The 15,173-nt window shown below is 46.3% G+C and overlaps 1 protein-coding gene across 2 annotated transcripts in view; it reads right to left on the minus strand.

The window, feature by feature from the left end:
* The window catches only part of ANTXR2 (anthrax toxin receptor 2), a 78,566-nt gene that overhangs the window by 44,615 nt on the left and 18,778 nt on the right, over nucleotides 1-15,173 (minus strand). For both annotated transcript variants that reach the window (XM_017727333.1, XM_017727334.1), the window contains exons 7-9: nucleotides 9,140-9,200; nucleotides 8,073-8,168; nucleotides 5,281-5,350 (exon numbers count right to left, since the gene is read on the minus strand). In XM_017727333.1, the coding sequence (XP_017582822.1) occupies nucleotides 5,281-5,350; nucleotides 8,073-8,168; nucleotides 9,140-9,200 (227 nt within the window). The remainder of the gene's footprint in view (nucleotides 1-5,280; nucleotides 5,351-8,072; nucleotides 8,169-9,139; nucleotides 9,201-15,173) is intronic.

The following is a 15,173-nucleotide window of genomic DNA, read 5'->3' on the forward strand; positions in this document are numbered from 1 at the left end:
TTGTGTATCGCTGTTTCGTTCCGCAGGGCTTGGTATTTCTAATCTCTCTGCTCCTTGGGTGGCCTGACACTTTATCCCCTCTCCTGCTACCTTTCAGCCCAGAAGGCAGGAGCCTCTAAGCTGCTGAAAAGGGTGTTCCTGGGAGCCACACGCCGGCTCTGAGGCACCAGAGCAGGCTGCAGTGGCTGGGCAGCTGAGGAGAGGAGGCACACATGCCCAGAGCCACTCGGGGAGTGTGCAGCTGCGCAAGGCTGCCTGGCTCCGGCTGTGGCACTGCCATGCTGCTCAGCATGGAAAAGGGTGCGCTGGGGAAACAGCACATCTGTCACCCACACATAGCCACAACCTCCACTCAGGGCAGCACCAGATGTGTTTATTCGAAGCATGTACTAACTAGCTACTTAATGGCTTAGAATTATTAGCCACAAGTTAATTAGGCAAACATATTCACCATCAGTCACCTTACAAAGCATTGTTTCTTCAACACTGCTTTTACTTCCTGAGTGCCTTTATCAAGCCCAGAAGAAAGGAGGAGAAAACTAAAAATTCCAAAAAGGAGCTGCAGCAAGAAATAAATGTGTGGAAGGTGTTCGTGGTGTCTTAATGAATGCTAGACTGCCCAGGTAATGCCTTAGCTGAGTGCCTCTCCATGCTGCCAGCACAGTGGCACACGGGATGAAGCAGTGAGACTTAAGGGCCTGCAGCTGATGGGGAAGAAAAGGGAAGTAACAGTGGAAAAAATTACTCCTTGGTATAGTTAAGGCAAATTTGTGAAGGCTTGCTTCCCTGCTGCTGCATGTACTGGGTATGTGCCTGGGGATGGAAGTGCTTGCTTGGCATCCTGCCTGCACGATGAATTTGGGACCATCACTGTCCCAAGGGAACAGCTCTGGTGCCCCAAGACATGAGACTCAAAAGCAGTTTGTCAGTTCCTGGCTCCCGGGTCACAGGCAGCAGTGAATGGAGTAAAGGCAGAAGAGGCTCTATCTTTGGGCAGCGGGGACAGTCAGGATCCCTGGTTAGGAGCCAGCCATGACAACCATTCCGTACAACACCTTCCAGCTGCTCTCCAAAGGGACAGCTGTCTAGAAACCCAGTGAGGTAATGTGAAGGATGGAGCCGGTTCATGTTCTCTGTGCTTGTTTGCTTTCTTGTGTCCATGCTCTTCCCCTTAAATCTGGTGCTGGTATTGATAAAAATGACACTTAGAAAATGGAAAGCAAGATTAAAGGTACACCTGTTCCACTGTCATGGAAACATCTTGCACCTAGAAATCCTAGAGCACCTAGAGCTGAATGTGAGGCATGGGATGGGTAACAGATTACCTCCTGCATTGCTGTGTGCTTTGTGCCAAGTGAGCTGCCACAAACTTCGTCAGCCCCTTGGAAACTGCAGGTAACCAAGAATTTGGCAATGCAGGAGTAGTCATTTTCCTTCCTACCACCCAGAAAATAACTCCTATTGAATCTTTGCTCTTTAAGTGCCACCAGCTGTTTGTGTTGGACAGGATGTAGGAAGGGATAAATGGAAGCTGAAGACAGCAGCATTTGAATAGAGGGCAAATAAGGTCATTAACAGCAGCAGTGTGGACTGTCCCACCTTGGCATGCAAGCTGGTCATCAAGTCGAGGTACCTGTGAGAGACGTTTCACTTATACTCAGGTTTAGGCTGGGATTTGTCTTTTTTGGCTCTGTTATTCCTTAAGCTTCCAAGCCCAAAGAGAAGGACACTGCATACTTCTGTCCTAGCAAAACCTGAGTTCAAGTGCAGGATGCACAAAGATGGAAGCTGGCCAGCACTGCAGCTGCATGAAAAAACAGACTTCTGTAGTTCCCTGAACTATTTTAAGAACAATGACAATTCCTCAGCCTGTTGGTTCAGTTTAAATAATCCACTGCCTAGCTTGCATCCATCTTTTCTTGCCTGGCTTAGAGGAGAGTCTGCATAAGATTAGATTGAGTGTTTGTAGTAGGCACCATCAAATCCAAAATGTTACTGTGATATTCCAGTGAGAAATGAGAGTTCAAACAGAGATAAGTAGTAGTCACATAACTATTGACTAGAAGCATTTCAGTAAAACAGTGTTTTGTTGTGCTAGTTTAAACTGTAGTTCTTGTCATCCACTCACCTAATAAAAGCAAATTTTTAAGTGTTCAGGCAGTGCGAGAAATGCAGATTTTCCTGCTGGCCTTTCCATGCAAGGCAGAGGGGGTTTCACCAATGGCTCACCAGAGCAGAAGGCAGCTGTGGGTAAAGCCAAGCCTACAGACAGATTGTTCTGAATGCAAACTCACAGAATTTAGGGCAGAAGTGAGAGAACAAAAGTGAAGCTAGCAAGGAATGTAGACTTCTAACATATCCCCATTTTTCCTGTACTAGTGTTCAAAGAGACAAGGGCTCTGATTGCTTTCCAACGCACAAGGACTACAGAAACACGTACAGTAATGGAGAGGTCTGGTTTGGTTTGATTCTCTCGAGCTGTGGTAGGACAACAAATCCAAGTCTCAGCTACAATGGGGAACTGATTTTCTCAAATATTGAGACCTTTAAAGTGTGACTTTTAAATGGGCAGTGCAGTAGAATCGGAGTCCTTTTTACTAACCAGCTTGATTGTGTTGCTACACCTGCCATCACAGTGTGTAAGTGATCTCTCAAAGCCATTCCACCTGGGTTGGCCTCCTCACCTTCCTGCAAAGTGTATGTGTACTTTCCCTTTTTGCTTTATTTCAAATTTGTTACGTGTTTTATAAGGCATGGGTTGCTTGTGTGAAAATCATGAAGAATCGTCAGCTGTTAGCTGATCAGGAGCCTTGTAAGTGAGCTGGGTTTGTAAGCAGACTATGGAATTTTGCACTTTGGAAGTGGCATGACAAGAAGGGATTTTAAATGGCACAGGCAAGCACAGTCATGTTGTCACCCAACCTAAGGATGATACATCCATCTGCTACAGGGTACTGTGGAAAAGCAGGCTTTGAAAAGAATGCTTGGTTAAATCTACAGCTGGCACTTGGGAAGCTCCAGACTCAAAGCAGCCAACAGCTGGGAAGGAAGCAGAAATACATCATGGCCTAAGTCCAGGAGAGCAGGGGCTCACCAACCCAACATCCTGGCTACTTTGGCCCTTTACCTATTCCACACAGCTTAGTATTGCTCTGCATGGGAAAACTGCTAATTCATCAGGCAATAAGAAGTGTCTCCAATTATGAAAAAATACAATGAAACCTGTTACATGAGTCTTGACTGCACTCAGAAACCAAGCTGCAGGTTTAGAAGTCACAAAGCAAGCTAACTTGGGCTGCTTGTGTTCTCTTAATTCCACCCAAAAGAGCACTAGAAAAGAACAGAGTGGTTGTTGTTGCATTAGTGACTAATATTAGCTCCACTACATGAGGAATTACTGGGAGATATCCAGCAGTAGTCTAGGCTTTGCCAATGGGAAGTCAAGAGTTCAAGTATGTACATATCTTTCATAGCTGTCAGTCTTCTGCACAGTAAACTGCTCAGCTCTGGGCCAAAGCTCCAACTCCTTCAATAGCAGGTTAGGGAACTGTGTTTCACGCGATAACTGCGGAAAATATATTTTTCTGTGAATCTGTGAAACTCCAGGTGTATTGTGCTGAGGTGCATTATCCACACTGCAGTTCCAGGGTGGCAGCAGTCTGGTTCAGTAACACTCCACAGTGTAAGGAAAAACGCAGCATGTGCAACTAACTTCCACGCCTTTAACCTATACAGACATGTCATGCATTCCACATGCATTTGACAGGACAGGCTGTTTACATACTCTGGGACAAACTGTGTGTGGAAAAGCATTTACAGCATCAGCTTTTGGGGAGCTTCATCCTGGGACCTAATTTGCTACTGTTCTTCTGTTGTACAGTAACTGCACGGAAATAGCTGGCCTGAGGAGGCGAGGTTTTAACCTGACTGATTGACATTGTTCTGATGACAAAAGCAGTTCCCTTACAACTGTGGTGGTGCTGACTGGTTTTACCTAAGCCAGGAGCTGCAGAGCTGCTGTGCTGAATGCTGGCACACCCCCAGCAGTTCCCAGCTGAGCACTGCTGCTGTGCTGTGGGATGCACAGGCCGCTCAGCAGGCACAGGGGTCTGACACCCTGCTGTACCAGGGACAAGACGCATGTGTCACACAGCTGTGTGAAAAGCAACATCAGGGAACACATCGGTATTGAATCCCTCACCCCCTCCCTCTGCTCTGTGCTTGCTCTCCCTGCCAGCCATGACCCAGCTCTGGAGGCAGCCCCTCTGCCCTGAGCCACCCCACTGGGGTCAAGCACTGAACGCTTTTCCTCTACAGCTTTCCAACTTCCCTCCCCCAGCCTTCCGTTTAACGCACAGACCAGATGTGTGTTCGGAGCTTTGCTATCCATCTGACAGCACAAGTGAGGCGGCTGATCGTTGCTCAAGTCAAAAATGTAACTACAGACAAGTGATCTATACAACCCACTTAGTTCTTCAGCTGCTGGAACTGCCACAGATAAATGCCAATGCAGAACTGCTGTGCTTCCTACTGAATTAACATTAGCCTCATCCCTAGTAAGTCGCTGGGAAGAACTACTTGCCAAACAGGGAGAAAGCCAACAGCCAAAGCCTTGGCCCTCCCACAGGACCCAGATGTGATGTGCAATTTTCTGACTTCAGATTAGCTTAGGGTCTTCAGAAATCTGCACAGTGAAGTCCAAGTCATCATAAGGCCCTGAGGCATGTTTGAGTTGGAGAGGAGGAGGGAAGGATTAGTTCTCCAAGGGCCAGAACTAATGTGCAGCCCTGGCCAGTGACACTGAGAATAAGGCCAGAGCTGCAGTTTAGCCCCAGTGCTGCAGCTGTTAACTCAGTGCCTTGTTGGATCAGGATGTGTGGAGCAGGGGTACAGGTCCTGACACCTAATTTTAATAATAGCTTGTGAGTGTCAGTGGTAATGTCATCTCTTTAACAGTGGGCCTGAAGATGATCCAGATGAGAGCGTATTATGCCCCGTTTAAACAGCTAATCTGCATAAAACTTATGACAAACCAGATCTTTTCAGTATTTCATAAACTGGCTGAATATTCATTTTTAAGGCACTGTCCAAATAGGTTTGGTCACAGATGACTACTTAAAGCCCATTCCAAAGCTGGCATATACACGAGGGAAATAACACAAGAATGGGGAAAAAATGCAACACCAAACCACCCCCCGTAAAAGCAACAAAATACTAACATCAGCTATAATGGTGCCAAGTTCCAGCAAAACATGGCCCGGTATTTGGTTCAGTACTTACTGGCCACTTTTGTACAGGATCGGTGCAGGGCAGAGCAAAAAATCAGATTCTACTGTTTTAGGCTTTTCATCTGGAAAAAAAAAAAAAATCACATGATCTTACTATGCTGTGCAGCTTAGATGAGGGGCTGCTATGTGAACGTGCTGTGAGGTCCCTCAGTTCCCATGCTCCTTACTGGTCCGTCCTGGCTGGAACTGGCAGCAAGGCAGGCCCAAGGTAAGGAACACGGAGCCCCAGAGCTGGCTGTAAATGCCAGGTGAGCCCACATTACTGTGCTTATTTGAACTACTCGAGTCAGCTCATGCTCTTCCAGAGAGAACGTTTCCAACAATCAACAACTGTCTTTTGCAGAGTGAGTACTAACACTGTTAGTAGTTGCCTGGTAGTTGGAAGATGAAGGTTTGTTTCCAACTGGCTCCATCCCTGTGCATTGCATTACAGGGCTGGTTTATTAGCTGTGACCCAAGTGTCTTTTTCTCCAGTGTTTCTTCTGTTTTTGAGTCTCTGTGATTTGCAAACCTCTTACATGTTGCATCTTACAAAGCACCTACCTGTAGAGCATATAAAGCACTTATTTGTAGAGCCTTGTGTCCAGTACAGAATTTCTGTTCTGCAGATGTGAGGAGGAGAGGACAGAGATTTTTTTTGCCTCACGTGTTCAGTAAGCTGGGGAAAATTCTGCTCCTGTGTGCAGAACCATCTGCACAAACTTCCCCACAGCAGGACTGATGATTTCTGTGCAAGGACTATTTCCTGACTGTGGGGTGAGAGCAGATAAGTGATCTGCCAGATCAACGTGGAGATGACTCTGTCCTGCATTTCAGGAACAGGCAGAGAGACAAGTGATTCAGGGGCAGCTGAAGGAGGAGCTGTTGGCATAAATGAGCTTTTTGTATGTGCTATAATCTGCACTGACTGCTTGGCCTAGATTTGGGGCTAGTTGTGAGGTGGGGAAGAGGGATTAGCACATTGCCATATGTTTTTGTCTTAATGGTATGTTTCATAGATTATTTTTCTATCCCACAGCTCCATTTGGCAGGTTTCCTTTCTAGCATTTGGTAATGGTTCTTTATAAATGCAGAACAAGAAAGATGCCAAACGCATCCTTTAAAAGCAGGGGAACTGACACAGTAAGGGTGTGCTCAGAGGCTGGTCTTAAAGAGAGCCCAGGTTCTCAGAGAGGGGAACTCCAACACCAGCAGATCCTCACCCAAGCGCCTTCTGTTTGTGCCCTTACATACTGAGGGTTCTGCAGAGGGACTGCCAGTCTTCTGTAGAGGAGACTGCAATGACACGGGGATGAATTGTCCTTCTCTTGGGACCATCTCCTTCCTCCTGCTACTGCTCCAAGCGCCTTGCCTACCTTCCTGTTCAACCTGGCTCCACTGGCCCCCTTTAGGCTTCCTCTGAAGCAGGCAATCAGAACCCAGAACAGAGCTGTTCTAGAGAATGACCTTGTGTACTGGGGGAAGGACCACTTGAAATTTCCCTGTTTTCTTCCTGTACTACTCCCTAGCCGCTCACTGTTGTCCATTGCTGAAGATGTGGACCGGGGGGATGTAGAAGGCCCTGGCAAGACCCCATAGAGCAGATTGTGTTTTTATAATCAATACATCACTGTGCCATTCCCCTCCCCTCATGTGCTTCAGCACACCCCTTTCTGAAGCCAAGAAAAAACAAGCAACCCAGAGCTGTAGTTGGCAATTCTCACATCAGATGGTAGCAAGTGTTTGTGGGCAATGGGAAGCAGAGGTGACAATTGTAATGGAAACTGAAGGGAAATTTATAAAAGCGGAATTGACTTACACAGGCTGCCTGCATCCAGAACTACTGGGTTATCCTGTTATTCTGGCAAATTAGTGTACGTATTTAACAGGCAGGAGAGATTGGCAGCCGATTCCAGTATATACGATATCCAGGGGTAAGGAAGAAACTGCACTGGAAACACAAGTTCGATTGTGTAGGAATTTAAGACAAGCTAATACAGAAATCAGACAGCAGGCAGGGAAAAAAAATCAGTTGTAGTTTTCACATTTTTGGTTGTTTTCCAGTCTGGCTGGCTTCTAAGGGATTCTGCTCAGAGCTAGAAGTTGGATGCACTTATCCTAGCCATCCGCTTGTGTGTCTGGATAGAAAAAGCAAACTCAGATAAAAGCTACAGGGAAGTGTCTGTACAAGGTGTCATGGTCACCATCTGAAACAGAATTGCTTTGGGCTATGGCTGCAGTAAGCCCTGATGCTGGGGACACGGAGCTCATGGACCAGACAAAATACACCGCTGTTCTGACCTGGCCTTTTTCTGTACTGTTGCAGGAGGAGGATTGACGTGCCCCTGAAACCCACAGCACACCTGGCACACCACTCAGAACAGGCAGAGACCTTGCAAGAAAACAAGGTAAGTGCCTCTGGGAATTGCAATGAAGAGGTCTCGGCCAGGATGATTGTGCAGGAAGGGGCCTCAGTCAGTACACTGCAGCCACAGGTTTGTTCATGAGCAAACATCTGCTTGCCCAAACATCAGGAGCCAAACAGTTCTCACCATGCTAATGCCCACAGCCAGGGGGCTGCCAACACCACTCACCACTCACAGCTAAGGGCACTTGGTAGCAAAATCAAACCACTGAGCAGAGTGTGAAACAACTTTCCTCCCCTTACTAATCCTCAGAGCTTTCCTGTTCTCCTCCTCTTCGATATTTTTCTCTTTCAATTTTCATCAGCTGAGGTAACGAGAAGCAAAATCCATCACTGCCTCAGGACTACAAAGGCCAGCCATCTCAAACATCCACACTTACGGATTGTAGTTCCATTCACTTGATAGGTACAAGTCACGCTGTCGGTTCTCCCACCAAGGGTTAAGCCGCTTCCTCTGAGAACAACCTGAAACTCCTCTGGAGGGAAAAGCAAACACACAAAATCACCAAACTTCAGTGCACTGCAGTAAGTTACACCAGGGCAATTTCATTTAGTCTGCAATAAACAAAGCACAACATAGTAATGCTTCCAGCTTAGTGAGATCTCCTTTTTTCCTAAACCCTTGTACTGAATTCTCCTTAGAAATGGGGAAAGTCAAGATTTGTTCCCAAATCTTTATTGAGACAGCCCCATGAAACTGGAAGTGGATTCAGACTATCACCAGGATCCGGGGCTCAGCTGCACAGTAAGACACAGTTTCTCAGTGAATGAGAAATGAGAAATCTGGAACTCAGAACAAGAAGACTCCTCAAACCCAGATCAGGCTCACTTGAAGTGCCAGATGAAGAAAACATTTCTCCTTAGTACTATTTCTCTGCAAGTTGCCTAAGGGCCACGCTATCTGTGAGCTGTGCAGAGGAGGAGTGAGAACAGTTTTTTTACCAGGGCCAGTGACTTCACCCAGAGAATCCATGTTTTCGCAAAAATATCCAAGTAACGTTTTGCAACTACCTTATTTTGATTGGTCTCCAACTATGTGTGGATTGTGAAGCTCAGAAAGAAGACAAGGCCTTAAAATTCTGTGCAACTCTTCTACTTCGTTAATATATTGCTCTTGCTGCCCAAAAACGCAGTCACGTGCTTTATTGCTTACACTCCACAGATGTTGGGGCACACGTGGGCAAGTGGAGAGTGAACTTATGGGAGAGGGGCAGGTAAATGCTCTCCAACTTCCACATGCATTACCCAAGCTATGAAAGCAAGCCCTGGTGGCCAGCTCCTCTGAGGAGAACAAGAAGCCAACAGAGAAATCCAGTGTTTCTTTAACTTCTTGAGGACTTAAGTTAGAGATGCTTTATTCTAGAGACATGCAGTTTTCCCTTGGATAAAACAGGGAAAGCAGAGTCCTATAATAATTGAATAGTATATTAAAATTATAAAACCTTACCTCCTACGCAGACACTGGATGGCTCCAAATATAAGATCTCAGTGCATGATTGTTTCAAAACCTATTGCAAAGGAGGGAATGGTCACAAACATGTTTCATAGTGCTATTTCCATGAGCAATCTCACTTTAAAACAAATGCTTGTCCCTAGAACGCACATACAGCTACAGGTTTGGTTTGCTAAGTCTGACTTTGCAGGACGCTGCCTGTAGCATGTGCAGCTCCTGCACATCTGCACAGTCACGTCTAGGAGTTCCTAAGGCTTGGATGAGTTTGTTAAACCCCGGAGAGCCTTCAAAATATAATGATGTCCAGATCCCTAACCTAATTTTCCATGAACCCTAATCTTAATATTTAAGCCAAAAATTAATCACAAACCTAATCCAGTCAAAAGCAGTCTTCCAACAATCAAGCCTGGTCAAGTCAAGTGCACGTTATTGCGAGCGCTGGCACCTTGCCCTACGTAAAGCGGCACGGGAACACGTGGTGTTCCCAACTGCGCTGCCTGCCGTTGGATGGGGATCTCACTTTAGCTCTCCCTGTTGTAAGTGGTATTTTTAGCAGGCATTTGTAAACATTCCATGGCATCGGTTCAGGTCCCTGTAATCACCTGCACAGCACAGAGTCCTGTTACTGTCCCGTCCCTATCTCCATTTGCCAGGTCTGTGCCTGCTGCTGAGCTGCCCTGACTTCCTGGGAATGTTCCTCTGTCTTAGTCTTAACTCCTGCCTTCCTCTCAGCAGGACTCTTTACACTCTGTCTACGATGCTTCCCAGTGGTCCGTGTTGCTGCGCATCCGGGCTCAGCAGAAACAATCATGTAATCACTGTTCTGACAAAAAGCACACTAAGCTCCAAGAAAGAGAGCATCCTGCCTCACTGAACACTGCCCATATTGCCTCTCTCCCCACAAACTGTTGTGCACAGTTTCATTTTTTAGTGCTTTAAAACCCATGTTAAATATTAAGTCGTATTTAAGAAAAATGGAGACCTTGCAGGCGAATGCATTTGGACGAGACACAGCAACGGAGATCTTAAGAAAGAATGTAGCCTGGAGTTCAGCGCAAGCCAAGCAGTTTGTATTAGCTGAGGATCTCACTTCCAAAAAAGGGCTTTAGTCTTTTGATTCTTACTGCAGTGTGGAGAGAAGCTTCCCGTGACTTGCTTGGGGGCTGGGGAATATTTTGTCTAGCATTTTATTCCTTTGCTGTAAAAGCACATTCCGTTTTTTTCATTGACGAGTCAGATGAACAGCCCAAGTGAAGCTGAGACGAGAGGCGAGCTTTATGTGAAGCACAGACCCAGCAGGTGGCACAGAATTCAGTAATTTTGGCTTTAGAGGGAGAACCTTCCAACCCCTGCCCTGGCCCCATTTGCCCAGTGTCTGAGGAGGGGTCAATGGTATGAACTGGAGGTCGGGGAGAGGGGAAGACAGTGTGGGACAGGATCTGACTTCCCTTGCAAAGCAGTAGTTCTCTAATTGCATTACATCCCAGTGTGAATTTTCTAACACTGTGCTTCCAAATGCAATACAAATCAGGAAAAAACCTACCTAGATATAGTTAACCACCTTTGAATTTAAGAATAAACTGGGAGGGGCAGACAGAACAACCCCACCTGAGCGGAAATAGGGTGTAGATAAAATGATCATAAATCATGAACAAAAGCAAATTTCAATACAGGGTTCAGGATACACTGATTTCCTGCACGGAATCTATTTGCATACATGCTCTTGACTAAAGCAGGAAAATACCAGGTATTAATACTGCTCCTAGAATTAACTGCTTCAACAATAATTTTTCAAAATTTTTATTACTGCCTTCCTCTGCTTAGTTTAAGCAAACTGTACTGTTTAGAGACCCTGACTCTTTGCAAGGGTGGTGGCCTAATTCTATCATTTTCCCCCAAACAAAGCTCATATTGGGGTGAAAAAAAACCTCTGAAACTACTAAAATTTGGGTTTGTAAGTTTATCAGGTTCTTTTCCATCCTTCAAAAACCCTCTTGAGAGTCCATGCTTGAAAAAAAAAAAAAAGGATAACGGTAGAGAAATCTGCCTTGTCCCCAAAAGCCCCTCCCTTCAACATCAAGTTACCTTAAAAAGCAGAAATCAAACCTCGTAAAGGACTAACTGGATTCAGGTGGAACCAATCAGAAGCACATAGATACAGTTCTTTGCTTAACCTCTGCTTATGCTCTGGGTTCTCCTCAACATTTCCTCTAAGCAACGCTCAAACACTGCTCAGAACTGAGTTTTCCTACAGTTAAATACAAAACGTCACATTCTCTGCATGGTCCCAGCCCATGAGCTGTCCTGCGCACCACCTGTGTGTATGGTTTGGCTCACAAGGATTCTGCCACAATGGAAAACTGGGCGTATTTTCAATACAGCAACTACCGCATGCACTTTCGTGGGGGGGGGAAACGTACTTGCACATCTTACAACGAGGTACAGAAACTTGATGCCTTCCTTTATTCCCACTCACTCTTTTCTCTCTGTTTTAATCTTTTTTTCCCTTTCCATGCAAGCTCTTCCAGCCAGCCAGCGCACCCCAGCACTCCAATACAAAGTTTATTTCCCCTGGTGAGAACTGATGTGAAGACATCTTACCCATTTTCCCTATGATCCACCTGCATTTATTTAACATGCCTTCGTGTCCCTGTCCTTTAGAATTTAAAACTAACTTTAAGCTATCCTGATGTGGAAACCTGGGCTGCAAAGTCAGCAAGACCAAAACAAACTCCACAAAAACGATGCTCCCTATTTGCCAGTTCAGGATAATCCAAGACACTGCAAATTCATTATTTAGAAACCTCCTGCCCACAAGAAAAGTTGAAATAATAACTCTGTAAGGCCATCCTTGGATAGGATAGTTAAGCACTCTGCTGACATAAAATAAATAAGACAAATTGCCTTAGTTTAACAGCATGCAAGGAGAGATTCAAAGAATTGATGTCATCCACTTCATCTTCAGAGGTCCACACCAAATACAGGACTCTGTGCCCAGGCTCACAAAAGCTTTTCTCTCATTCCCTGCCCCCTCCGCCTCCTCCCAGTGCTGGCTGGTTCAGAGAGAACCAATTCCCCACAAACCCAAATAGAGCAAGCACAAAATAGAGCAGAAACCTGTCACCCTTTGTCCTGCTGTCTTGCAGCTTCAGAAGTGGAGAACTGTGGTAAGACTAGAGGGTGTTCTTTGCCTTCTGAGGCGACCTGTGCAGTGCAGGACTAGTTCCAGCTGGAACCAGAGCCTATCGAGGTAAAGTGACCACAGCTGTGAGCTTGTTAACAAAGGTGTGGCTGCTGGGACAAGAGAAGGCAGTGGAGTTCTGCTCTTCAAGGTAGTCAGTCTCTTGGAGTGTAAGAAATGAGACATGGAATCCAGACCCCAAACACCCTCTTGTTCAACAACAACAGACTGCTGAGGAAACGATTCTGTAGCTTCTCCATGTGCAGGACTTGTTACATTGCTGCTTCACTGCAGCAGCAGCAACCAAGCGTCTTAGATTTTAAACACTGCTGTTTTTTAGGGCCAGTTCTTAGAGCAGCCAGCACAGGAACCAGTGGCACGAATGCAGCTCGTGCTCCATGCTGGCTCTGCTGCCTGGCACTGTTCCGCAGGGACGCCTGGATGCAGGGCAGCCTCCCAGCCCTTCAGTGAAATCCCTTCTTATGCCTTTTAAGTGAGTGGACACTGTGCAGTTTCTATAGCATCTCTCAGTAAAGCAAGTTAATCATTTCAGAACGCTTCCGAGAGCAGAAGTTACCAGAATAGAGGCATCCAAGATACCCAGGGGGACTCGCAAGCCAACTCACCCTTGATGCAAACTCGCTGGCACGTGTTGGGTCCTGCCTGCCCAAACAAGCTTTTCTTTGCTGAAAGGGTCATTTGTCAATCATCTGCTGGGCTGCCCAGCTCCTCTGGGAACACCATGGCCATGCACGTGGGGCTGTGGACCTGTCTCCAGCCTATTTCAGTGGCTTACAGGTAAGCACACCATGTAAATCTTAAAACAGTTGTAGGAAGTTCGTTTATCAGGTCCACTTATCCATTACCAAAAGCTTTACCAGCTTTTCCATGCGGCCCCACTTTTCACTTCGTGCGTTTTTCCCAGACCAACCTGACAGTTAATGACTCCTTAAAATCCAAATCCATCCTCGTGGTTTTCTATGCGCTTCCCACTAGAAGGTGCCTGAAGCCTTACACAAACTTCAGTGCACTATTTCTAAAGCAGTGGATTCCCATTTTTGTCATTACTAACACGTTTCCTCCTGTTACAGCTGTTTCAGAAACATTGCCTGTTTCTGACCTGCAGGTGTCTGAATTGACCTCACACTCGGGTTCTGTCAGCGCCGAGCTGCCACACCCAAATTCTGACATCAGCACTGAAAGGGCAGATGTCCCTGCAGCACGCTGCACAAAGGCAACCAACTAAGAGGCTGACATCAAGCTCCCCACTGCTCATGGTCTTAGCAAACTCCACCTCTGTTAATAAATTTAGCCTTGTCAGAGATCTTTCCCCTGCTTTATGCAATGTTTCCTCTTGTGGAAAATGTGCTTTGCGGATCTTCCAGGACCTCTTTAACCTGTCACAGACCGGGCCTGGCTCTGCCTGGACTCTTTTTTTCACCCCTGCTTCTGCCTCTTACAAGTTCTCATTGTCTAACAGCAAAGCAGGATGGCTCCTGCAGCTTTTTGAGTATTTAGCCTGCCATACCCTCAGCACATGCTGTGGAACAGAGCTGTACCAGGCGGCACAGTGTTACACAAACAACAACTTTCCCTTCCAGAACTCTAATGAAGGTTGTGTTCTGTGAAATTGTGAGAACAATGCACTAGTAATAAGCCATGAGCAGCCCAACCATACAGAGACAATTAACAAAATACGCTAAGTGTCAATTTATCTTGCCACCTCACTCGGTTTTGCTTAGCCCCGTATGCAGTTCAAAACTATTTGGCAGCAGGCAGCACCATAAATCATAACTTGCATGGCATCTGTTCTTGCCCAGCACTGTACACTGTGCACATCATCACAGCTGGATTCTTCCCTGAACCACTGTCATGATTTCAAGTATTGAAAATGCTCAATGGCTGTGTAAAGTGTTCGCTTCCTGGGACAGAGGTCAGGATAAGCAGGAACTGCTGGAGGGAGACAGCCGCTGACACGTTTTGGTCAGACTTGGCATGCTAATGAATCTGAACAACTAAGGATTTCTAGGGCCACCAGTGGCCTTCCCTCCCTGTGGATCCATTCAAACTTGCACCTCTGTTTACGTCAGTGCTCACCGGAAGCTGACCCCAGATCAGGCTGCTGTGATTTTTGGGGGAAGGCAGCATGAGCCTCTGAACAAAAGCATGCATACTGTAATAGAACAAATGCATCCGACCTGCTATTTCCAGAACCTCTTTATAAAGAAAAGAAAATGTTCACCTTTAAAAGCTCATCTTTGTTCTACTGCCATATGCAAACCCACTGACAGTGCAACAGGATCGCTTCCACACTTTGTGTGCCCGCAGATTATATTCCTGCAGTTTCATCTCCTGGTCGGCACAGGAAGCCTGTGCCCGGAGCGCAGTCCATGGACACACTGCCAGCCAAACTGTGCCCGGTGAGTGTGCACAAGTCAGAGATGGCGGCACAGCCCTGAGAGCCCCCTTGCACGGCAGCCTCAGAGCTGCAGGCAGTAGCTTTTCTGTGGAGACTCCTTTTCTTTCCTCTCTCCCTCCCAAATGTGGGGTCTCTAATTTTCTCTAGGAATGCTACAAACGGAACAGCTGGTGAGCAAAACTGTAACCTCAAGGAAAACAGAGCTAGAAACTAAACACTGCTGATGGTGTGACATACCATGAGGGTGTGCTTTCCTCTTGTACTGTGCCAAGCTCCTCCCTCAGGGAACCACAAAACCAGCCTCGTCAAGAGCTGCATCTCTCATCAGGATATGTGTTTCAAGACACAATGGTAAGCACGCTCATGTACTTGTTACTGCAATACACGGATGTTCAGTGTGATAAACTTACGGCAAGCGGGAAGCAGGA

The sequence above is a fragment of the Corvus brachyrhynchos genome, unplaced genomic scaffold, assembly GCF_000691975.1.
Source record: "Corvus brachyrhynchos isolate BGI_N302 unplaced genomic scaffold, ASM69197v1 scaffold112, whole genome shotgun sequence".
NCBI lineage: Eukaryota > Metazoa > Chordata > Aves > Passeriformes > Corvidae > Corvus > Corvus brachyrhynchos.